Below are 25,564 nucleotides of genomic sequence, written 5' to 3'. Positions count from 1 at the left end.
ACAACAGGACAAAACTCCTTAATAACTGAAGGTCATAGGCTAGAACGTCAAAGAGTCAAATAACACTGTATTTCTAAGGCTCATGCTTCATTTCCTTCCTAGCTCGATGGCAGTGTATAGCTTTCAAATATTGTGTTATCGACTATCATTTTCTGTCTGAATTATTTTAACGGAAAGAGAAGCAAAATGCTTTGTTTGTGCCCTTAGGTGGAGAGATGAGAATAAGCAATCTGTGCAAACACTTTTGGAGAAGAAAGTAAAATGCAGATACAAAAATAACAATAACTGCTTTGATAACAAGTTCACCGACATTTTCAAAGAATATACTCTTCTGCACACCCAGAAAAAGGGAGCATACACTGTGCAAGGAACATTATCAAGAGTACGAAAAGACAACCTACGGAACGGGAGCAAATAGTTATAAATCACAGATCTGGTCGGTTTTTCTATCCAGAACATATAAAGAAGGCTCACAATTCGACAACAAAAAGACAACCCAATTTAACAGTGAGCAAGGAACCTGAATAGACATTTCTCCAAAGAATATATATATGGCCAACAAGCCCATGAAAGATGTTCAAAATCACTGGTCATTAAGGAAACACACATCAAAACCACACTGTGACACCTCTTCACATCCACTAGGATGGCTATAATAAGAAAGCAAAAACAGCAAGTGTTGGTCACCACGTGGAATGTGTACACTGCTGGTTGGAGGGTAAAAGGGAAAACAGTTTGGTGGTTACTCAAAAGTTATACACAGAATTACCAGATGATCCAGCCATTCCCCTCTTAGGTATATACCTAAGATAAATGAAAACATGCCCAAACAGAAACTTACACATAAATGTTTACGACAGCGCTCTTCATAATAGCCCCAATGTGGACACAACCCAAATGGATAAACAAAGTGTGGCATATTCATGCCATGGAACATCATTCGGCCATAAAAAGGAATGAAGTACTAATGCATGATACAACTTGGATGAACCTCTAAATATTAGGCTAAGTGAAAGAAGCCAGACACAAAAAGGTCCCATCTTTTATTAATCCTTTTTTATGACACATCCAGAACAGGCAAGTCCACAGAGACAGAAAGCAGAGTAGTGGTGACCAGGGGAGGGTGGATGGGGTGGAAAGTGATCACTTAAAGGATATGGAGTGCTTTTCTGAGGTGACAAACATGTTTTGAAACTGGAGTTCCCTAATAGCACAGTGGGTTAAGGATCCTGTATTGTCACTGCAGCGGCTCTGGTCACTGCTCTGGTGTGGGTTTGATCCCTGGCCTGGGAACTTTTGCATGCTACAGGCATGACCAAAAAGAAAAAAAAAATGTCTTGAAACTAGAGAGAGGTGGTGAAAGCATAATATTGAGAAGGCACTAGGAGTCCCTTTTGTGGCTCAGCAGAAATGAATCTGACTGGTATCTATGAGGACACAGGTTTGATCCCTGGCCTTGTTCAGTGGGTTAAGGATCTGGCATTGCCGTGAGCTGTGGTCACAGACGCGGCTCAGATCCCGAGTTGCTGTGGCTGTGGTGTAGGCCAGAGGCTACAGCTCTGATTCGACCCCTAGCCTGGGAACTTCCATATGCTGTGGGTGTGGTCCTAAAAAAAAAGACAAAAAAAAAGGCACTAAATTCCACTGAACTGTACACTTGAAAAAGGTTGACTGATAGTATGCGAATTTCACTTCAATTAAAAAAATGGGATCACAGAAGCAGAAGTTCTTTCTCTAAAATTCTTTCCATGTTATTTTCTTCAGTTGAGCTCAGTTTGAGGGCTATTTTCCTTACCTTTATGGATGCTATCTCTGATACTTTTCAGCCCTTCTCATAAAGATACACTGAAAAACTACTTCAGCTCATGCAGAATGCTAGGGGATCTATACAGACCTGTGTATCCCTTCAAGGAAATGGGAATAGTTCCCCTACGGAACATATGGTTTTCTTTAATGTGTAGGGAAGATTTTTCTTTTTTCCCGATCAGACACTTGAGAAGCAAAATGTTTTCTAATAGCCTGATCTTCAACCTAAGAGTAAGAAAGTGGGTGTTTTAAAACCTTTACAAAGGTTCTTAGGATGTAATACTTTGATAGAAGGGGCCATGCCAATTCTTGTCTTGTCTCATAGGCTATTCTTTGTCATCTATCCGACCTAGATTTAATTATTTACCTCTTGCTTTTTAATATAATTATTTGAACTCCACTATGGTTTTTCAGACATGCCTCATAGACACAGAAAGTATGGCAAAGAGAGAAAAACCTAGAAGCTAGGAAGAAAAAGCTTGATCAGAGCCAGTTTGCGGCAGAGATGCGAACACTACACAGATGACATTAAACGTATGTTTTCACTCTTGGAATGAAGGCGTGAACAATGAAAGACTCCTTGTTATATTTAAGGATAAATTATCTTGTTTTTTCAAAAAAAAATGGCTTGAACCCTAAATCACCCCTTCCCAGCATAGCAGGGTAGGAAATTATGCTGTGAACTTTGAGACTTGAATATAAAAAATTCCTGTTCAGTACTGGTGGCAACAACTGTTTATTATCCTGCTATTCTTTATTAACTGCCCTTCATCAGACTAAAACTATTAGTCTGGCAGGCTAAATTGAAAAACTCATAATAGGACTATTACTACTGTCTTCTTATTGCCCCCACTGTCATCTACCAGCACCTTTAGTCCCCCTGTCAAATTGCAAAGAATAGAATCATGCTTATGCCTCTTCCTGGGCAACAAGGAAGCCAATAGCTTTTTTTTAAGTGAAGGTTTTAGTGAAGACAACTTTGACGGTTTTCTGCCAGGAGTGCAGGAGGGGAGATTGCGAGATAAGAATGTTTTGAGAATAATTATACCATTATTACTGGTATAATGTAAATGTCAATTCATATTTTACTTTTTTATTTTTTATTTTTGTCTTTCTGAGGGCTGCACCCATGGCATGTGGAGGTTCCCAGGCTAGGGATCTAATCAGAGCTGTAGCCACTGACCTCCACCACAACCACAGCCACAGCAATGCCAGATCTGAGCGGCGTCTGCGACCTACACCACAGCCCATGGCAACGCCAGATCCTTAACCTCCTGAGTGAGGCCAGGGATCGAACCCATAACTTCATGGTTCCTCATCGGATTCGTTAACCACTGAGCCATGATGGGAACTCCCAATTTATATTTGAGATGTTTCATCTTTAATTTCATTGGGAAATTATAAGAACATACCATAGGATTCTAATTTTAGACCTTCACAGCATTTTTTAAGGACTGTAACTTAAGATCAAAATAAAATATATAGGCCGGTGATGCAAATGTTTAAATTATCTACCTCGAACTCTCGACGTTTCTCATAAATTGGAATGATCAACTTGGAAATTTCAGAAATTACTTCATAACGCTCTGCTTTCCATAAGCCATCCACACATTGTTCTAGCAACTCCAGTAAAACTTCCTGTATTGAGAGAAAATGCAATCAAGAATTAGAGACAGTTTTAATTAGAGCTCTGGGCAAATATATTTTGAACTATTTCCACTTAATACAGAACAGAATGTACTAAATTTAATGAAATGCACAAAAGAAGTAGAGTTGTGTGACTATATTTTCTAAATCAAATACTTGAAATATTTGAAATTGAAACTATTCTTAAAAGCACAGAATTAGGAGTTCCTGCTGCGGCACAATGGGGTTAAGAGTCGACTGCAGTGGCCTGGGTCGCTGTGAAGGCAGGTTTGATCCCCAGCCCAGGGCAGTAGATTAAAGGATCCGGTGTTCATATCCGAGTGTCCCCTTGGCGGTTTCTCCTAACCTCGAAATTAACGTAATTCCTCCATTCTTGAAATCATATTTTAACCTTGGATCTTAGATGTTAAAGAAAACAGAGAAACACTGTTTTTTTTTTTTTTAAAAAAAAAGGACCTGGCGTTGCCGTAGCTGTGGCATAGATAGGTCACAGCTGCAGCTCAGATTCAATCCCTGGCCCAGGAACTTTCCTATGCTGTAGGTGCAGCCATTAAAAAAAGTATGAAATTAATATCGACAATAGTAAATGACATGTATTTATTTTATCATAGAATGAAGATATTAACCGTACTTGTAAATGGTAACACATTGAGAAGAAATTTTTTTTTTTCTTTTTTGGCTTTTTAGGGCTGCACCCTCGGCATATGGAGGTTCCCAGGCTAGGGGTCTAATTGGAGCTGCAGCTGCCGGCCTATACCACAGCCACAGCAATGCGGGATCTGAGCCGCATTTGTGACCTACACCACAGCTCACAGCAATGCTGGATCCTTAACCCACCGAGAGAGGCCAGGAGTTGAACTCGCAATCTCATGGTTTCTAGTCGGATTCATTTCCGCTGCGCCGACTCTCAGAAGCAGTATTTTTAAAAGGGGATACATTGTTCTAAACTGAGGATGTTTGGATGTCTAACAGGGTAAATTCCACTAAGCTTATTTTTCCTCTGTATTGAAATTACATTTAGGAGTTCCCATCGTGGCCTGGGAACCTCCATATGCCTTGGGTGCGGCCCTAGAAAAGGATGAAATACAAAAAAAAATTACATTTACACACAATTAAGAGAGTCTTAGGACAATTTGACAACTTTCAAGCTGTTGCATTAGTGACATACGTGTTTATTAAAATGATGCGATTTTAGTCAAGAATGCTTCCTTCGTCAAAAACAAAACAAAAACCAAAACAAAAAGAATGCTCCCTTCTTGACTGTTGGTTCTAAAATTAGTGAGAATGATAGTATGATACCTCAAGACAGAGATCTCCAACCCTGCCATAGTGACAACAGCTGCTATAAAACAAATTTATTTGTGAACCATAATCCCATATTGTCAACAGTAAAAAGATGAAGCCAATTACTCATGCGATCCATTGGTCTTAACAGTTTGTTTCTATCTTAAGGAGATGAACTTCAGACCCGGAGAACTGACTGCGAAAACGACTCTTCCAGTATGTCCTTCAGACAACTTTGAATTTATCTTCTTCCTGAAGTAGCTCTTTCATTTGTGTTTCCTATCTAGCCAGTGGTCACACCCTATAAACTCCTAGCTAGAAAACTAAGAGCGGTTTTGAATTTACCCTTCTTTATGGGTTGAATTGTGTCTCTTTCATGGGACGTTCTAACTCCCTCAAATGTGACCTTATTTGGAAATAGGGTCCCCGCAGATATGATTAGTGAAGGTGAAGTCCTACTTGGAGTAGGGTGAGCCTTTAATCCAATAGGACAGAGACACACAGGGAGAAGCCATGCAACAACAGAGGCAGAGACTGCAGTACTGTAGCCACAAGCCAGGGAACATCGAAGATCAAAAGCTCCCAGCAGAAGCTGGGAAGAGGCAAAGAAGGTTTCTATCCAGAGTTTCCCAGGCGCATGGCCTTGATGACACTTGATTTCAGACTTCTGGACTCTAGAACTGGGAGACAATAAAATTCTGCTTTTTCAACCACCCACTTTGTGTACATTGTTATGGCAACCCTAGCACACTAAGACACTCTTCTTTCTTGACTCATTGCCTAATCAGTTCATCCCCAAGTTCTTTCAGTTTCACTTTCTAAATACTTCTCAAATCTGACCCTTCCTTTTCATTTCTACTCTCACTGCTAAGGTTCAAAACCTCCTTTTTTTTTTTTTTTTCTAAGTGATCTTTCTGTCTCCAGCCTTAGTACTTTCAAATCTACCCTCCACAAATCTGCTGGAGGCCTTTCCACAGAAAAGAAAACCACGGACTTGGAGAACAGATGTGTGGTTGCCCGGGGGAGTGGGGGGAAGGGGAGGGAGAGGGAGGGAGGGGGAGCTTGGGGTTACAGATGCAAACTCTTGCTCTTGGAATGGATGAGCAATGAGATCCTGCTGTGTAGCACTGAGAACTATGTGTAGATACTTAACAACCCAGCACGACAATGGGAGAAAAAATTATGTATACATGTACGTGTAACTGGGTCCCCATGCTGTACAGTGGGGGGGGGGAGTGTGTTGGGGGAAATAAGAATAAAAAATAAATTTAAAAAAAGGGCTCTGATTAAAATGTAAACCAGACCACATCCTCCTTCTCGTCTCAAAATCTCATGATGGCTCCCCATCATGTCACAGAACTAAGGACAAGGTCTCTCGTTTGACACACAAGACTTGCAGTGATCTGGCTGATAAAATTTTATAATATCATTATCCATCATGCTCAGCCTTGTACTTTATACGCCAACAGCAAAGAACTGCTAGTAGTTTCCCTGAAGCACCATGGTGTTGACCTCACTGTGTGCCTGTTCCCTTTTGCCCTTTAATCCCTTTCATTTAGTTGACCCCTTTAAGAAGATAAAGCATCATCTCTTCCAGGATCCGTGTCCTGATCCGCACAGAGTAGCAAGACACCAGACATCTTTTCTTCCTACTCTGATAATTCAGAGGGTGGGTATTTATCACTATACTTCCCATTGTCTATGTAGCTAACTTTCCAAATAGGCTCTGACTCTTCAAAATAGGGACAATATTTTGTATGAGACTATACAGTAGATGTCCGTTAAATGTTGCTACTTGAATAAACAATCTGTATATTAACATTTAACAGCCAGAATTAAAATTTTCAGCAACAGTGGGAAGGAAGAACTTTGGAGGAATTAAAAATCTGTTATAAACTAGTAAGGTTTGTCCCAGGAATATAAGGTTTATAATTTACCAAAAAATCAAGGCAAACCGAATAGACCATGTAAACAGAATAGAAGAGGAAAATGTAATCTCCAGCAATAGATGCAGAAAAAGCATTTGAAAAAACTCAACACCTCTTCATGACATTAAAAAAGAATCCTCAGGGGAGTTCTCATTGTCGCTCAGCGGGTTACAAACCCCACTAGTATCCACGAGGATGCGGGTTCCATCCCACCTGGCCTCACTCGGTGGGTTAAGAATCCGAGTTGCTGTGAGCTGTGGTGTAGGTTGCAGGCTCGGCTCGGATCTGGTGTGGCTGTGGCTCTGGCGTAGGCCGGTGGCTGCATCTCTGATGAGACCCCTAGCCTGGGAACTTCCATAAGCCACAGGTGTGGCCCTAAAAAAAAAAAATAGAAAAGACCTTTATCCATCTGATAAAGAGCATCTATTAAAAACCTACAGGTTGAATATGCTTCTAAATCAGGGAACAAGTCATGAATGTCTGCTCTTACCACTTCCATTCAACACTGTGCTGAAGGTCCCAGTCAGGGTAATACGGTGGGGATGGCGGAGGCATAGAGATTGGCATAGAGTAAAACTGTCTTTCTGTGCAAATAGCATGACTATGTAGAAAACACTAAGGAATATATAAACTACTACAACTAATAAGCAGATTTAGCAAGGTGGTAGATTATAAGATCCATGTACAAAATCACTGTATTTCTATACACTAGCAACGACATATTGAAAAACAAGATAAAAAAAATCAAGCCATACTAGTTCCAGTAGCATCAAAACATCCCACTGTCTAATAATAAATCCAGCAAAAGACTTCTACTCTGAAAAATCACAAAATATTGCTGGGAGAAATTAAAGACTACCTAAAGAAGTGTTCATTGATCGAAAGACTCAATATTGTTAAGCTCTCCATACTCCATGAAGTGATACAGAAATATAACAAAATCTCCACGAAGCTTCCGGCAGGCTATTTTGAGGCAACAGAAAAGATGACTGGAAATTATACACGGAAATTTAAGGGATATAGAATAGAGAAAATGACTTTGAAGGATAAAGTTGGGGGGCTAACACTACCTGATTCTAAGACTTGTAAATTTATAATAATCAAGACAGTGTGATATTGGTATCAAGATGGACAAATAGATCAGTGGCACGAAACAGAGTCCAGAAATAGCCCATAAACATAAAAAGAACCGAAATTTGACTAAGGTGCCAAAGTAATTCAGTGGGGGGTAAAAGTAAAGTTTTTATTTTTCCCCAAATGGTGTGGACCATACAAAATATCTGTCTAGAAAAAAAAAAATGAACCTTGACCTCTTTTTCATTTCATGCTCAAAAATGAATTTTAGATATAGACCTCAACATAAAACTCACAGTTTATAGGAGAAAATTTAAAGCAATGTCTTCACAGTCTGGAGGTCAGCAAAAATTTATCAGACCAAACACACACACACACACACACACACACACACATACACACACACACACACACAGAGACATGTGCGTGCGTGCAAAAAAACATTAAAAAATGGTAAACTGGACTTCATCAAAACCCAAGCTTTCTGCTCAATAAAAGACTCAATCAAGAAAACAAATATACAAATCAAAGACTGGTAAATAAAATCACAGCTGACAAAGGACTTATATCCAGAATACAGAAAGAATTCCCATAAATTGCCAACAACAAAAAAATGAACAATGCAATTTTTAAAAATGGGCAAAAGACTCGAATAAACATTTCACAAAGGAAGATATACCAAAGACAAAGAAGCACATAAAAAAAGAGCTCAATACCATTAGTCATTAAGGAACTACAAAGGAAAAAACAGTGAGATACCAATTCATGTCTAATAGAATGATAAAGCCATAAAATGTTTAGCAATATCAGATGTTGGTAATGACGTGGAGCACCTGAAACTCTCCTCCGTTGCTGGTGGGAATATACAATGTTCCATCCACTTTGAAAAACTCTGGGAATTTCTTATAAAGGTAAACATCCTAACTTCCCTAGGACCCAGCAGTTTCACTCCTAGGTATTTACCCAAGAAAAAGGAAAACATGTCCACAAAAGGTCACGGATAAGAACGTTAAAGGCAGCCTTATTTATGACAACCTCAAACTGGAAACAATTCAAAATCCATCAACAGGAGAACAGATTTAAAAATCATATACCAATATAATAGAATATGTAGCAATGAGAAAGAACTTTGGATATACTCAATAAGGTGGATGTGTTTCAAAACCATTAGGTTAAGCGAAAGAACCCAGATACCAAAGGGTACATACTGAATGATTCCATTTTTAGGACACCAAAATAATGGCAAAACTATGGTGACAGAAATCAGATAGTGGGGATGAGGAGACTGACTCCTGAAATGGGCACAAAAAATGGAACTTTCTGGGGGAATGGACACGTTCTATTTCTTGTTTCTGGTGGTTAGTGGCATGGGTGTACACAATTGTCAAAATCCATCAAGTGGTTCACTTAAGATGTGTGCATTTTATTACTTGCATTGTATGTATGTTACTTACATCTTTAAAAATTATTACATAAGTCAGAAATGCAGTTTTTTCCCCCCGGGCTGCACCCGTGGCATGTGGAAGTTCCCAGGCCAGGGACTGAACCTGCGCCACAGCGACAACCTGAGCTGCTGCAAGGACAACGTTGGATTCTTAACCAGCTGTGCCACAAGACAACTCCCAGAAATGCAGTTTTAAAAGCAAATTCAATTATTATTGGTTTAACTCACCTGTTTAAGGCACTAAATGAACAACAATTCGTATTTTTCATTTCAATAAAACTAGTAAATCAATGACAGTTCGTTTTCCATTGGCTAGGGCCTGAGGACAAAGCCCTCTTACATAAACTGAAACATAAAACGGCATTACGGAGAACATGATTCTAACTGTACACATTAAATTAAAATATGTATAAATTATTACTGTAGAACACACACAAAAAAAGCCTTCCAACAAATGTGTTTACATAGACCACTGATTATAGTTCTTGACTAATAAGAAATATCACCACGCTTCTTGAGAGTATAAAGAAGGGTCAGGCTCAAGGCCATTCCTATGACTAAGCTGGAGCTGCTGTTTGGAAGAAAGGATGTAACTTCAGTTGTGCTGAACCATTTCCCTCCCATGAGCTCTCTGCCGTCCGCTCACACAAACTGGTGGTCTTAGATGAAAATCATCTTCGTCTAACTAGGACCCAAAAAGCGAATTAATTTACCCAAGGCTTCAAAGTCAAGCCATGAACTTGTGACTAAAATTCAAGCACCTTTTCTTGTTGCTGATTTTATGTCCCCCCCCACCCCATGACATGGAAGGAAGTTCCTGGGCCAGGGATTGAATCCGAGCCACAAGTGCAGCAGTGCTGGATCCTTTCACCCGCTGTGTCAGGCCAGGAGTCAAACCTGAAAATTCAGGTATCTTGATTCTCCGTTATGATTAATTAATTACAGAGTCTTCACCTGCCCAGTATAATATTATTGCGTTTATTTTACTGATGAGGTGAGAGAGCCACATAGAAATAGTAGCTAAAGCTTCTAGACATATATTATTTTAGTTAAATGAACTAGAGCTAGCTTGAGACTGCTTATATTTAAAAAAAAAAAAATGGGCATTCCCATAGCGGCGAAGCAGAAATGAATCCGACTGGGAACTATGAGGTTGCGGGTTCGATCCCTGGCCTCGCTCAGTGGGTTAAGCATCTGGTGTTGTCGTGAGCTGTGGTGTAGGGAGCAGACGTGGCTCGGATCCCTCGTAGCTGTGGCTGTGGTGTAGGCCGGCGGCTATGGCTCTGATTCGACCCCTAGCCTGGGAACCTCCACATGCCCCAAGTGCAGCCCTAAAAAGCCAAAAAAAAAAAAAAATACATAAATTAATTAATTTAAAAAAATAATGCATAAAGGGTGTCACTTAAACCTGGCTGCTTCTTAGGTTTCTTAATACAACCTTAAAAACTGTATTTCTACAGATTCAAATCCTTTAAATCTCTGCTTTCTGTTGCTTCTTTCTTTTTTCTTTCGGTCTTCACATTCCTTAATTGTGAGCATCGGTGTGATTCCGTCCTTGGCTCTCTGATCTTTCCGTGGTATATTATCGCCCATTCTCACTCTGCTTTGGTTCTCACACAGCTATGACTTCTAGATGTTGCTCTCCAACCTTGATCTGTCTCCCTAGACACAGTTCTGAATTTCTAATGGCCTGATGTTTTTTTCATTTCGATAACCTTGCACTTCAAATTCAATGCACAGCAAAAACGGAATGCATCATCTTCCCTGTAAAAGCATCCATCTGTCATTTTTCTGTAACATTCAAGCCTGACTCTCGGCACTACTTTTGACTCTTCTCCTCCCACAGCCAGAAAGTCTTCCTCTTTTCTTCATAGTGTTTCCTGCATCTGTCACTACCTGCGGGGAGGCCTGACTGCCTTACGCCTGGATTCTTGGGGCAGCCGGCCCTCTAGCCTCGGCCTTCAGCCCCTATCCATCTACCTCTGATACATTTCCCGTAGCACCACAAACTAACCTTTCCTCTTCCTTGCTTTCATCTTGTCATTATTCTGTTCAAAAACCTCTGACAACAATTCAACTTTCTGGTCCATAAAACCTTCAAAGTTTCTCAAGAGCTGATATCCACTACTACTCTTCTTGAGGTGAACCCAATGGCTTAGCCAAAAAGATCCATCCTCTGTACCTCCAAATAATGCCTTAACCTTTCCTATCTCTTAGCTTTTGTTAAGGTATCAAACGTATATCAAAGGTATCTCTTACCCTTTGTGTTGTTTTGTTTTGCTTTTGAGGGCTGCACTAGAAGCATGTGGAGGTTCCCAGGGTAGGGGTCGAATAGGAGCTGCAGCTGCCAGCCTACGCCACAGTCACAGCAACGCTGGATCCGAGCTGCGTCTGCGACCTATACCACAGCTCACAGGAATGCCGGCTCTTTAACCCACTGGGCAAGGCCAGGGATCAAACCCATGACCTCATGGCTCCTAGTCGGATTCGTTTCTGCTGTGCCACAATGGGAACTCCAAAGGTACCTCTTACCTGTGACTCTGCCTGGAACATACTGTCAAAAGGCACCACTTTACTTTTCTCCATTTCATGTAGGAGTTTTACCTCTTTGGGTAGACACTGGAAGCCAGGGATTAGCCAGGGATCTAATTATTTTATAGCTCCTATATCACTAAGTCCAAAGCCTCGCTCCTAAGTCAGTGCTCAACAAATATTTGTTGAGCAATTAACAGGTGCAGCCGTTTGCTCTCCATATGAATTTTAGAGCAGAAATTTTCCCTTTGTAAATACTTGTATGCATCTTCTGCTTAGCTGTTACATGAACTGTATTTGGATGGAGATTTTTTTTCAAAGTATGCTGACTGTGACCGGGTTACTGGGATGGTGAATTGAGGATGATAAATGGTACATTTCTAAGACCAGACAATTAGAACCGTTCCAGAGATAGGGCTCCACATTCCAAATAGGGACTTCTTTTCCCTGGGCAGTTATAATGCTCACAGTTCATCAACCCTTGGTAATCTTTCAAATTGAGGTAGCTGTAATAGTTTTTTAATGTAAATAAATATTAAGAAGTTAAATTCGTGTAACTGGCAATGCAGGCCCTGGAGACTTACTTCACTATAGTGGACATCCATCATTCCAGCATCTTCTTTCATCGCTCCCTCTTCATCTATATTGGGAGTAATTTTCTTGAAGGCCGAACATCCATTAGGGAATAATTCTGTGCGAATAAAAAGCAATCAAGTGAATTTATTTTTCAAAAGTGTTTTGTAAATAACAGATAGCCTTATAGCGATCTTGACCCTTAAATATAAACACATACTTCTTCGTAAAGGTCAAAGTCCTGAGTGCCATTTTCAGTAACAAAAAAAAAAAAAAAGAATTTTATAAAGTATTTTTATTTACTATACATCCTACCGGTCTTTTTCCCCCAAAGTGAGCTCAAGTTACTTACAAGTTAAGTTTCATTCTCTGACTATGCATTGTCTTCAATGGCTAGTATAGTAAATGCTTTCTTAGGGTGAACTAAAAATTGTTACATACACTTTAATCCTGTGTACGTTTACGGTCTGTCACTTAAACAAAGATGGCATGTACTTTTCAGGTAAACACTGAGCTTTTAAAATCACCTCTAGTTCCTCATTTCACTGGAGGACTGTAAAACAAAGTGGGTTGCTGGCCTAGCCTAGGGCTTGTAAAGAGAAGCAGGAAATAAAACAGATGCCAGAGATGAAGCATCCTTGGAGAAATGAGATGGGGCACTGGGAGAACCAGAGCTTCTGGTGTCAGACAGACCCCGTTCTATCACTAATTGGGTGATTTTAGACATGTTTTTCTCTCTAGGACTGTGAAAGGGTTTGTCATCTGCAAAACAGAGATAATAGTTACCTTATAAGAATTAAATGAAATGGAGTGTTTAGAACAGAACATAGCATATAAGAAGCGTTTAGTGAATTATTACTAAACAAAGCTACCAATAAATAAACTTGCTGTCTCTAGATAAAATAGAATAATTGCTAGCAGCTGGTATACTAAGTGACTCCGCAGCTGGACTCCTGGGAAGTAGGACATGAGCTCAAGCTGACAACAGCTGCTGTAGGATTGTGGACCAAATTGTCACTGTCCAGCAAGGGTCTGGGTGTAGAAGGCTACATGGTTGCCTTACAGATTCTGGACATTGGGAACATGTCCAAACACTCCTGCTGTGGCTGCCTTTACCTCTAAGTGGGCCATCACTTTAGAGCGAAGGAAAATTCAGTCTCCTTATATCAGAATCAGTGGAAAGTCAGTGGAAAACGGGGGGTCACGAAGGCAGCAAACAGCTTTTGCAATCTACTGTTCCACAAGCTCTCTAATAGTGGTGCTTAGAAATGATGACCTACTCATGACTATTTGGTAAGCTTCCTGCTGGAGGAGGATGGGGAAGGAAGAAGGAAGGATTAAGAAAGCCAAACCTCATATACCAAGATTCCTCAGATTCTGACGGGAAAAGGGTCATGTATCATGGCTTAGATTTGGCCAACTCTCCTGGCCTAAATGAAAGCCAACTAGACATACATCTTCTGGTTAAGATGCTTGATGGAACATGAATTAGCAAGTAAGCACCACATGTCTATGAGAGAAATGACAGAGAAGCTTTCATTTAGGCCAGGAGAGTTGGCCAAATCTAAGCCATGATACATGACCCTTTGCCCATCAGAATCTGAGAAATCTTGGTCTACGAGGTTTGGCTTTCTTTTTCTAACACTATCCTCCATCGTGTTCCATCCTAAGTGACTAGATTCTCATATAATCTTCTGTCATATTCTATCCCCCAGATAGAAACACATAGGGAGTAGTTGCTGGATTTCTGTGAAGGAAGAAGGAGAGGCAGAGATGAAGATGAGATTTACTTTGACCCAATGGACTTAGGGCCATTTTTTGTTCAAAGAAATCAGGTCATAAAAGACACCGAAGATAGGGTATGACTTATTTCATTTCTGAAGAGACGCGCGCCTCAAATGGTCTATTACAGACATCTAGGGGAGTTCTAGTCAAAGGGCTGGACCACAACAAAATAAGGAACTGCACCAGAATGTAAATTGAGTCATTATTTCCTGCTTGAGAAAAGTCTTGGTATGAAAAAAAAAAAAAAAAGGTTAGCTGAACTAACCAACAGGCTCCGTGACACAGCCGATTTACATTCAGGTTAATACTCAAAGGGTCCTCAGTCTGGAAGCTGGTCTAAGGGATACTATTTTTTTTTTTTTTGTCTTTTTGCCATTTCTTGGGCTGCTTCCGCGGCATATGGAGGTTCCCAGGCTAGGGGTCCAATCGGAGCTGTAGCCACCGGCCTACGCCAGAGCCACAGCAACTCGGGATCCGAGCCGGTCTGCAACCTACACCACAGCTCACGGCAATGCTGGATCCTTAACCCACTGAGCGAGGCCAGGGATCGAACCCACAACCTCATGGTTCCTAGTCGGATTCGTTACCCATTGAGCCACCATGGGAACTCCCTAAGGGACACTTTTTGTGCAGCAATGCATTGGGAGGAAACGTCCTACTTGATTACCTCTATCAAGACGAGAGCTAGGCAGTAAGGAAGAAGGCCCTGAAACTCACCAAAGCGGAGGGCCAACCCCTGAAGGTCTCAGGCAGCCAGATCCATAACTGGGGGAAAAATAGCTTGTCTATTCAGAGGACGTTATTTTTTTTCTTTTGAAATGATTTTTATTTTTTCCATTATAGTTGCTTTACAGTGTTCTGTCAATCGTCTCCTGGACAGCAAGGTGACCCAGTCACACATACATATACATACATTCTTTTTTCTCACATTATCAGGCTCCATCATAAGTGACTAGATCTAGTTCCCAGTGCTATCCAGCATATTCTGAGGATAGTATGTGAAGTGATCCCCAAATCTAGGGTTTCTCTAGAAGGCTGTGCTTTAGGGGAGGACAAAAGGTGCCACACTCCTATGCCTGAGAGCTGATGAGACTACAGCAACTTGGGAGAGAGTCTTCCGGTGGGTCTCTTAAGTGGAAGGAGGGTAAATTATGGTTCTTCTCAGAAACAGACAGAGCAGTACCTACTCTTGGACTGTGTTGTCTGCATTATCTGCTGTAAAGGCTACTTTTGTGGATTTTCAGTTTCAGAAGCCACTATTCTTGCTAAGTTTATTATCTTAATTCCTATGCCTGATGACAAATCTCTGCCTAGAGAAGCCTCTCTCCCTCTCTCTCTATATATATTTACTTTATTTTATTTTTTTGTCTTTTTAGGGCTGCACCCACGGCATATGGAGATTCCCAGGCTAGGGGTCTTATCAGAGCTACAGTTGCCAGCCTACACCAGAGCTTGCGGCAACACCGGATCCTTAACCCACTGAGCGAGGTCAGGGATCAAACCTGAATCCTCATGGACGTTAGTCGGGTTCGTTAACCACTGAGCCATGACAGGAACTCCTCTCTCTATATAGATACACATATACATACATATACATGTATGTCCCTTTGTTTGCTTAAGTAATCAACACCGACCGAACTATCCAAGGATAAGAGGACTCTTGTTTCCTAGGGTCTTTAAAATGCTTGGGGAAAATTCTTGGGATTCCCCCTAGTCTTGTTTCATTCAGTTGTGCTTCAGATGCAATAAGCTGCTGAATCTAGAAGTGACCAGTGTATATGTCCCGACAGAGGGAGGCAGGTGTGTGAGGGCTCACCTGTAGCCCTAGGTAGCATTACATAAGGTGGTATTGGAGAGTCTGCTTTGGCTCTTTCTGGTCTGCGACCTGGACTCCTGACTTTGCCCTTCACAGCCGTAGCTTCTGGATTCCCGACTGCCGTCCTAGGGGAAGCAAGGTGCCAACTCTCCAAGCAGAGAATGCTTCCTTGAGCACCAATTATCTGGCCCATAGAAAAGAAGGGAAGTGCTTGGAGGATGGGAAAGAAGCCCAACCTTTGATAAAGTAGGACTGCTAGTCGGAAGAGGGAGAGGGGCTAAGAGCCTTGAGGGGAGGGCCCTAAAAGGAAGAAGCTGTGATTGGGAAGGAATTGGGGAAATAAAAAGCTTTGCAGGAGTTCCCATTGTGGCTCAGTGGTTAACGAAACTGACTAGAAACCATGAGGTTGCGGGTTCGACCCCTGGCCTTGCTCAGTGAGTTAAGGATCTGGTGTTGCCGAGAGCTATGGTGTAGGTCACAGACACGGCTTGGATCCCATGTTGCTGTGGCTCTGGCATAGGCTGGCGGCTACAGCTTCGATTCGATCCCTAGCCTGGGAACCTCCATATGCCGAGGGAGCGGCCCTAGAAAAGACAAAAAAAAAAAAAAAAAAAGCTTTGCAGAACTTAAGCTATCAGATCCTGGGTATAAAGACTCAGGAAAGGGAACAACATGACTCTATAAGGCATGGAAAAGAAATGTCTTTTTCTGGGGTGATGGAGGCGCCCTACAGGCCTGAAGCTTTGCTGACCCTCAGACGCGCTATGTGGTGGTGGCAGAAGAATGCAGAGGCAGAACTCTTGCCTTCCCTGGGGGCCAATAGCTGTGCGCTCTCTCAGGAAGAGAAGAGGGAGAGGCACATAAGTCTAGTCTCCAGAGAATAAGATCTAGAACATTCTGAGGTTCTCAGAGAAAACAGAAATAAGGACATTTAGATCTGTTTTTTAATTATATATTTTGGGGAGGTGGGTGTGACTAATACCGTAGTATCACCGCTTAGAGGTGACTTAGGAAAAAGGAAGAGGATGCTGATCCTTAAGGTCTCTGGTACAAAGAGCAGGAGCTCTGGCCGCCTGCAACAAGTCTGAGGGTGGGGGTGCGGCACGGAGACCTGCACGCCTCCCTCCCCTTTTCCTTTCCCTTCAGTGCCTGAAACGTGGGGAAAGAAAAAAGGATCTAGAAATGGCCCCTCACTGGTGTTCTGCGGTCACCCCTGGAAGCCAGGGGCCCAAGTCCTTGCTCTGTTAGGCAACCATCCAATGGGACAAAACTATTTTTTTGGGGTTTTATTTTCTTGTCTTTTCAGGGCTGCACCTGCGGCATATGGAGGTTCCCAGGTTAGGGGTCTAATCAGAGCTGTAGCCGCCGGCCTACGCCACAGCTCACGGCAACGCCAGATCCTTAACCCACTGAGCAAGGCCAAGGGATCAAACCCACGTTCTCATGGTTCCTAGTGGGATTCGTTAACCACCGAGCCACGACGGGAACTCCCTGGAAATAAATAATTCTTGATTTTTGCTTAAGTTTTAAGGTCTTCGCACTTGTGAAAAAAAATTCTAAGAAAATATTTTAATATATTTAACTATTTTCATTATCTAAAGGGCATAGGTTTATACTTACTGGACAGAAAACTCTTATTTCAGATTTCTACTAATTAAAAAGATGAGAAATAGTAACCTGATTTACCTGAAAGATATACCTAAAACTTTATATAGTGCCGTGTTGAGGGTTCTCCTATTTGTTAGTTTATTATAATTGCAGGTGTGCAATGTCGACATTTATTGTACTGTAATTGCACAGGCAGACAAGTGATGTGGGGAAAAAGCCTCTAACAGGGCCTTTGTTTGGCAAGCTTGTTTTCCATTTTAAAGCCACGTTCCGTACAAAAAAAAAGAAAACGAGGGTATACCAATTTCAAATACACAGACTATTCAAAAGAATTGCACTATCAGGAGTTCCCGTCGTGGCGCAGTGGTTAACGAATCCGACTAGGAACCATGAGGTTGCGGGTTCGGTCCCTGGCCTTGCTCAGTGGGTTAACGATCCGGCGTTGCCGTGAGCTGTGGTGTAGGTTGCAGACGCGGCTCGGATCCCGCGTTGCTGTGGCTCTGGCGTAGGCCAGTGGCTACAGCTCCGATTCAACCCCTAGCCTGGGAACCTCCATATGCCGCGGGAGCGGCCCAAGAAATAGCAACAACAACAACAAAAAGACAAAAAAAAAAAAAAAGAATTGCACTATCAAACAAAGTGTTACATTTAAAATATAACTAAAACGAATCTACATTTTAGTCATGACACCATGTTTGGGAAGAAAGAGATATAATGAACTGCAGGAATTCTGGAATTAAAAAACAAAACAAAACATGCTCGTGCTTTCAGAGCCAAAGCTACAGTTTGTGACTCCCACAAGAGGGTTTCATTTTGTCCTAATGTCACTCACTGGACTGGTTTCAAAGACAGTGGGAGATGTCTTCACAATGTCTACTGCCAATCAATTTTTATTTTTATTTATTTATTTTTTTGCCTCTTTTTTTTTTTAAGGACTGCACCCACAGCATATGGAGGTTCCCAGGCTTGGGGTCTAATTGGAGCTGTTGCTGCTGGCCTACACCAGAGCCGCAGCAACAGCAGATCTGAGCTGTGTCTTCGACCTACATCACAGCTCACGGAAATGCCAGATCCTTAACCCACTGAGCGAGGCCAGGGATCAAACCCGCATCCTCATGGTTCCTAGTCGGATTCATTTCCACTGCACCATGATGGGAACTCCTGTCCCTCAATTTTTAAACCTAACTCAACTGTTTACTATTTAAGTAGTTGTTAGAGTAGTCAACAATATTACTTTTGGAAAGGGAAGCTTTCAGGCAGGTTTTTTTTTTTTTTGTCTTTTTGCCATTTCTTGGGCTGCTCCCACGGCATATGGAGGTTCCCAGGCTAGGGGTCGAATTGGAGCTGTAGCCGCCAGCCTACACCACAGCCACAGCATCGCGGGATCCAAGCTGCATCTGCGACCTACACCGCAGCTCATGGCAACACCAGATCCTTAACCACATTGAGCAAGGCCAGGGACCGAACCCGCAACCTCATGGTTCCTAGTCGGATTCGTTAACCACTGAGCCACCACGGGAACTCCCAGGCAGATTTTTGAGGTACAGAGTTGCAGGATTGTGAACCCTTCAAGATCATGGCTCCTTCTTTTGCGCCTCCCTACCAGCCCCGGCTATACTAAAATATCATTGATACCTAACACTGTGTAAGTTTAAGGTGTATGTGTTGATTTGACACATGTATATACTGTGAAATAATTACCACACTAGTGTTGATCACTACATATAATTACGATTTGAGGGGGAGTGAGAACATTTACGATCTACTTGCTTAGCAACTTTCAAGTACATCACGCAGTATTGTTAACTATAATTACTATGTCCATTAGCTATCCAGAATTTATCCTGTAAATGGAAGTTTATACCCTTTGAACCCAAATCACTCAAATTCCCCTACCCCTGACCACCAACATTCTACTCTGTTTCTACCAGTTTGGCTATTTAAGATTCCGCATATAAGTGAGCTCATACAGTGTTTGTCTCTCTCTGACTTACTGCACTTAGCACCAAGCCCTCAAGGTCCATCCATGTTGTCACAAATGGCAGGATTTCCTTCCTTCCTGTGGCTGAGTAATATTCCATCGAGTATATGTGCCACATCTTTTTTTTTTTTTTTTTGGTCTTTTTGCCTTTTTCTAGGGCCGCTCCCGCAGCATATGGAGGTTCCCAGGCTAGGGGTCGAATCGGAGCTGTAGCCACTGGCCTACGCCAGAGCCACAGCAACGCGGGATCCAAGACGCATCTGCGACCTACACCACAGCTCACAGCAACTCAGCTCATCCACTCAGCTGGATCCTTAACCCACTGAGCAAGGCCAGGGACGGAACGTGCAACCTCATGGTTCCTAGTCAGATTCGTTAACCACTGAGCCACGATGGGAACGCCATGCCACATCTTCTTTATCTATTCGTACAGATCCATTTCATGTTTTCATGTTCCTAATTAGCATCCTTTCAGGTCAGCTTAAAGAACTCCTTGCAGCATTTCTTGTGAGAGTTTTAATGGTGATCAACTCCCTCAGCTTTTGTTTGTCTGGGAACATCTTTATCGGTCCTTTATTTCTGAAGAACAATTCTGCTGGATAGAGTACGCTCGGTTTTTCAGCACTTGGAAAGTATCCTCCCACTCTCCAATGGCCTATAAGGTTTCTGCTGATAGTATCCCATTGATCACATAGGCTTTCTTCACTCTTTTGCATTTTTCTTTGTTCGCCTCTGGCTGGATCATCTCTAAAGCCCAGTCTTCTCCATTCTGTTGGTAATGTTCTCTTTCCTTTTTCATTTCATTCATTGCATTCTTCGCCTCCAGAATTTGGTTCTTTGAGATTTCGATCTCTGTTTAACTTCTCGTTTTGTTCATATACTGTTTTCCTGATTTTGTCGAATATTCTGTTCTATTGTAGCTCATTGAGCTTCCTTCGAACAGATAGTCTTAATTCTTTATTGGGGAAAATGAAGATCTCGATGTTTGAGTTTGGTTACTGTCAGATTATGGTGATCCTTTGGTGGTGTCATGTTTCCTTCGTTTTTCACGTTCCTTGAAGTCTTGCGTTTCGATCTTTGCATGTGGAGTAGCAGTCACCTCCAACCATTTTTACCGACGGATTTTGAGAGAGAAATACTTTCTTCCTGCCCTGCTAAAAATTCCAAGCCTTTCATAGACTTTCTTTTTGTTGTTGTTGTTTTTGTTTTTTAATGACTTTCATAGACTTTTTACGTTTACACCTGCTCTACACTTCCTGCTCCTTCTTATGGCAGAACTCTTAAGCTTTTGTGTATTCTCTCCAGAATGCAACACACCAGGCCAGGTGCTAACAGCCTCCCAGCTGCCTTGCCAAGGGTGGTCTGCAGATCTCGATGTCTTTGTGGTTGCTCCCTGGCCCACAGATTCTGGCTGGCTTTCTGCATGTGCTCACTAGCCGTCTGGCACAGCTTGCTCTCACCACCATCAGGAGCACACACAGAGATCCAGCTATGGGGTGGGGGAGTATGTGCGTGGGGCACACGGAGCATGGGGAGTGCCTGTGGGCCAGTCGGGGGAATCCACAGACTAAGTATCTCTAGCAGCCTGTCGGTGGGCTTTTTAATGGAGTCTGTAATGTAGCCGGCAGGATGTGTGTCCCTGAAATGCCTGCCGAGAATCACCGCTGCTGCTCACCCGGTCTCATCCTGCCTCCTAGTTATTCGGCTCATGACTCAGTACTCTGGATGGGGCAAGAGAGAAACGGGCCTCTTTGGCAGCATCCTGTACTTCTGGGAAAGCTAGATGCCCATTCACGTGCCCTCACTTTTCCTTGCAGAGGAAATCATGGACGACAAGACTGAGCTGTGCCCACGTCGGGGAAGGGGTGACACGAGTGAAATCAAACTGTTCCTCTTACCCTCACCAGTGCATTCAAACTTCCATATATTTATTTTTTGCTTCAACGGCACGCTGGAACTTCTCCACTGGACTTCTGGACTCCCTCCAAGGCCCTCTCATCCGTCTAAGACAGTGTTCTCAAGGGACTCCCAGACTGCAGCCCAGAGGGGCTGGAGCCAGGTCATAGGCCACTGCAGGGCCCACAGACAGGACCAACATCTGTCTGCCTACTGCCTGATGCACAGGTGGGTGGAATTCCTCCCAGGTCCTTTGACATTTGGTGCTGGATCCACAGCTCCCCCAAAGGCGCTTCTGTCCATGGATGGACACCAGATTGTTGTTGTGATGCAGACACAAACCAGAGATGTCTTTTTTGGCCATCCTGCTCATGTGCTGACTCTCTTTTAATACCAAGATATTGTGGCACTAAAGTGGCTAGAGAGATCTAATCTGTGGGCAGCTGGTGGCGAAGCTGAGGTAGATGAGGGGGAAACAAATGATTTGTATTATCCTGAACTGCTCACAAGCCCTGAGAAGAATTTAATTGATGGCAGTCTTCCAGGGAGACAGTCTTGGAAAATAAACACTGGGCATCAAGCCTGGCCCTGCACTATTTAACTTATTCTTGTACTCTTAAGGAAAGCAGAAGGCAAATGAAAAACTCCAGTTTTCTTTTCGAACAACTTCTGTTGAACACTGAAGGAGGCTACAGGTGAACATATTTTTCAGAGCTCAATCGTATCGCACTGACAGCTGCAAGCCGCAACGATAAAAACTCATTCTAACCGAAGTTCGCCCCACCTCTAAGAACAGAAATATCTTACTTTTCCGATGAAGAAACTCTGCAACCAAAGCTGCTACATGGACGTAACACATTGCTGCCTGAAATAGGAAGACAAAGAAAGAGGTGTCAGGGTGTGCTCCAGGAGTCTGCAGGGTTGTGGTTAGAATAAAGCCATATGTAGTCACCTCTGAAAAATCTCCATTTTTTATATGAATCTTGGCCATGCTATCAAGCCAGGTTTTCCTGAGCTCCGGGGTGCTTGCATAGGACTTGGCTAAGCTGTACTGGAGATCAATTAGCATTTCAGGGTCTTTCTCATGCTCCTTCATTTGAGCAGTGGCCATGAGAACAGTACGGATTCTCTTGGTCAAGTCTTTGACTTCTGTGGGAAAAGCAGTTGCCTAATTTCAAAACAAACAAACAAAAAGACATGTTTATCAATGTTATCAATGTGCTCTAATCCTAGGCATCCAATCCTGGGAATAATACACAACTTTTACCCTTTGTTAGAGTTCTTGGTATTTGGTTCTTGGCATGTTACTTACATAACCAAAGACTTTTAAATTAATTCTTTTAAAAAAAATCCAATTAGCTCAGGCTTCAAAGGTACTAAATTTGATGGTAGTATATTCATCATACATAAAAACATGGACTCTGAGAGTTCCCATCGTGGTGCAGCGGAAATGAATCTGACTAGGAACCACGAGGTTGCGGGTTCGATTCCTGGCCTGGCTCAGTGGGTTAAGGATCCGGCGCTGCCTTGAACTGTGGTATAGGTCGCAGACATGGCTCCGACCCTGCGTTGTTGTGGCTGTGGTGTAGGCCGGCAGCTGTGGCTCCGATTAGACCCCCTAGCCTGGGACCCTCCATATGCCGCGGGTATGGCCCTAAAAAGCAAAATAATAATAATAATAATAATAATAATGATAAAATAAAATAAAAATAAAAACATGGGCTCTGGAGGCAGACTATCTGGCTTTGAACTCCAGCTCTTCCACTATGAATTCTAGCACCATAACTATAATCTATATTTGCCATTATCATGTAATTTTTGTTACAACACTAACTAAAAATCAGCAGTTTACTATGCTCCAGGCAGTGGCTTAGGTGCTTTACATGTTTTAATTTTTACAACAACCTTATGAATTCAGGACTTTTTTTTTTTTTCTTTTGCTTTTTAGGGCCACACCTGCGGCACATGGAGGTTCCCAGGCTGGGGGTCCAATTGGAGCTAAGGCTGCCGGCCTCCACCACAGCTCACAGCAACACCGGATCCTTAACCCGCTGAATGAGGCCAGAGATCGAACTTGCATCCCCATGGATGCTAATCAGATTCGTTAACTGCTGAGCCACCACGGGAACGCCTGAATTAAGGACTCTTATAATTCATTTACTATTATAATTCATTTTTTCATGGGGAAACTGAGGCACACAGCATAACATGGAATTGAGGGCAGTTAACAACTGGTAAAATAAACTCTTTTAGGGTATGAGTAAAAGATCCGAAATGACATAAGCTGTTTCTGTGCTCATGGGATTAGCTGGAGCATATACTGATCTCCTGAGGAACCAGCAGAACTGGCTGAAAAGCAAACTTTCCCAGCCTGAGAACGGCTGGCACTGCTCAGTGAGGTTTTTTTGTTGTTGTTGTTGTTGGTTTTTGTTTTTTCTTTCTTTTTTTTTTTTTTCAGTCTAAGCTACATTCCTATGGGAATATTTTTTGGTACATAGATTCGACACGTCCCAAACATCAAGTATGCTGTGACTGTGAGCTTTTTTCTTCCAGATTTTACACAAATTGTCAAATTATGCTGCAAGATGACCTTTCCCAAGAATGGGAATGATTCCTCTGGGGAGGAAAAGTTCTCTATTGGCAAAAGATTCTTCTTCCCTTGTACACATGCACCACTGCAGACCAGAACATATCTCCATGTAAAAAAACAACAAATGAATGTTTCCAATGTTATAGGTTTTTAGCATACAGGTAGGAAAAAGGAATGGTGGTCAGAGCCTTGGGCTTGGCCTCAGCCAGCTGGTGCCTAAGAATGACAGCCTTGGACTTGGGTTTGCCAGTAAGTATCTCTGGCAAGCCCCAACAGATGATTCTTAAAATTCAGAAAACCATCAAATAATGAATCCCTTCTGTGCCCTTCCTCAGCTGTTGGCAAAGGATCAGGCAGCTGTTAGCTCCTCTAAAAAGTGAGGTTTTCTCAAATTCCAAACTGAATGCTTAATTAATCTTGTAAATGATAACATCTGTTAAGAAAGGACCCAGGCCTTGTCTGAGCAAGTTTAAAAACTAAGCCTAGGAGTTCCTGTTGCGGCTCAGCGGTAAAGAACCCGACTAGCATCCATGAGGACACAGCTTAGATCCCTGGCCTCGCCCAGTGGGTTAAGGATGCAGCGTTGCCGTGAGCTGCAGCCACGGTCACAGACGTGGCTCGGATCTGGCATGGCTGTGGCTGTGGCATAGGCTGCCAGCTTCAGCTCCGATTCAACCCCTAGCCTGGGAACTTCCATATGCCGCAGTTGTCGCCCTAAAAAGACAAAGTAAATGAGTGAATAAATAAATAAATACAAATAAAGCCTAGAAAAATTCAAATCCCCCGTCATAACTGTGTACACATAGTATGGTCGCTCATCCACACATTTAACTGACAATGAGTATGTGCTGTGTACCAGGCAAAGCCTTGACTGGTGAAGCTCACATCCTATACATTCTATACCACATAGAAGTTGTAAATCCAACGAATAGTTTAACTCGAGGAATGTAAACTTCCCCGACAATGAACGTTAGTCCCATTTATTACTTGAAGTGAGAACATACCTTCATAGGTCTGTCACTATTTGCAAAATTATTGATAATGAATAAAGACTCCTGAAATCTTGATCCTCCGCTTAGTGCTACGTCAGCTATCAGCTGGCTCACGGCAATTATTATCTGTGGGAAGAAGCAAATACTGTTTTTCAAATGTCTCTTGAACAAAAGCTGCTTATTTTCATCATTCTATAAGTCCACAGGCACTCATATGAAACGCTTCTTTTAAAGATTCTACACAGTTCCATCAAAATCTATTTTCTTCGTACACGAGGGATTTAAATTCTATTGAAATAGCAACTTCAGAGGTTCCTAATTTCATATTTTATCGGGATTTTTCTTGGTCAGATATGAAAAAACTTTACAAAACTCATGGCACAGCCAGATCTAAAACTATTTTCATAATTAAGGAACAGATATCATGATGGCCAGGTCTCTACGTTCAATATGCTTGGCAAAGCTGGGAATAAATGACATTTGTTCTGATGGTTTCTCGTCTCTTTTCACTAGTCTACTTCAGTGTGCTGAACTTCCAGCTCCACCGTATCAACTCCCTTCTCTGCTGCCTACCTGGTTTAGACAGCAGCATCTATGCAATGGCATAT

The 25,564-nt window shown here is 42.3% G+C and overlaps 1 protein-coding gene across 7 annotated transcripts in view; it reads right to left on the bottom strand.

The window, feature by feature from the left end:
• DOCK11 (dedicator of cytokinesis 11) overlaps window positions 1-25,564 on the bottom strand; it is a 198,720-nt gene that overhangs the window by 16,610 nt on the left and 156,546 nt on the right. For all 7 annotated transcript variants that reach the window (XM_085008234.1, XM_085008235.1, XM_085008236.1 and 4 more), the window contains 5 exons: window positions 24,969-25,082; window positions 22,327-22,542; window positions 22,182-22,239; window positions 12,300-12,406; window positions 3,322-3,444 (listed from right to left, as the gene is read on the bottom strand). In XM_085008234.1, coding sequence (XP_084864360.1) covers window positions 3,322-3,444; window positions 12,300-12,406; window positions 22,182-22,239; window positions 22,327-22,542; window positions 24,969-25,082 — 618 coding nt within the window. The remainder of the gene's footprint in view (window positions 1-3,321; window positions 3,445-12,299; window positions 12,407-22,181; window positions 22,240-22,326; window positions 22,543-24,968; window positions 25,083-25,564) is intronic.

The sequence above is a fragment of the Sus scrofa genome, chromosome X, assembly GCF_054392235.1.
Source record: "Sus scrofa isolate SSC_HxYL_T2T_F1_AM1 chromosome X, Sscrofa_HxYL_maternal_Yorkshire_Landrace_v2.0, whole genome shotgun sequence".
Taxonomy (NCBI): Eukaryota; Metazoa; Chordata; class Mammalia; order Artiodactyla; family Suidae; genus Sus; species Sus scrofa.
This window is presented reverse-complemented; position numbering and strand designations above follow the sequence as displayed.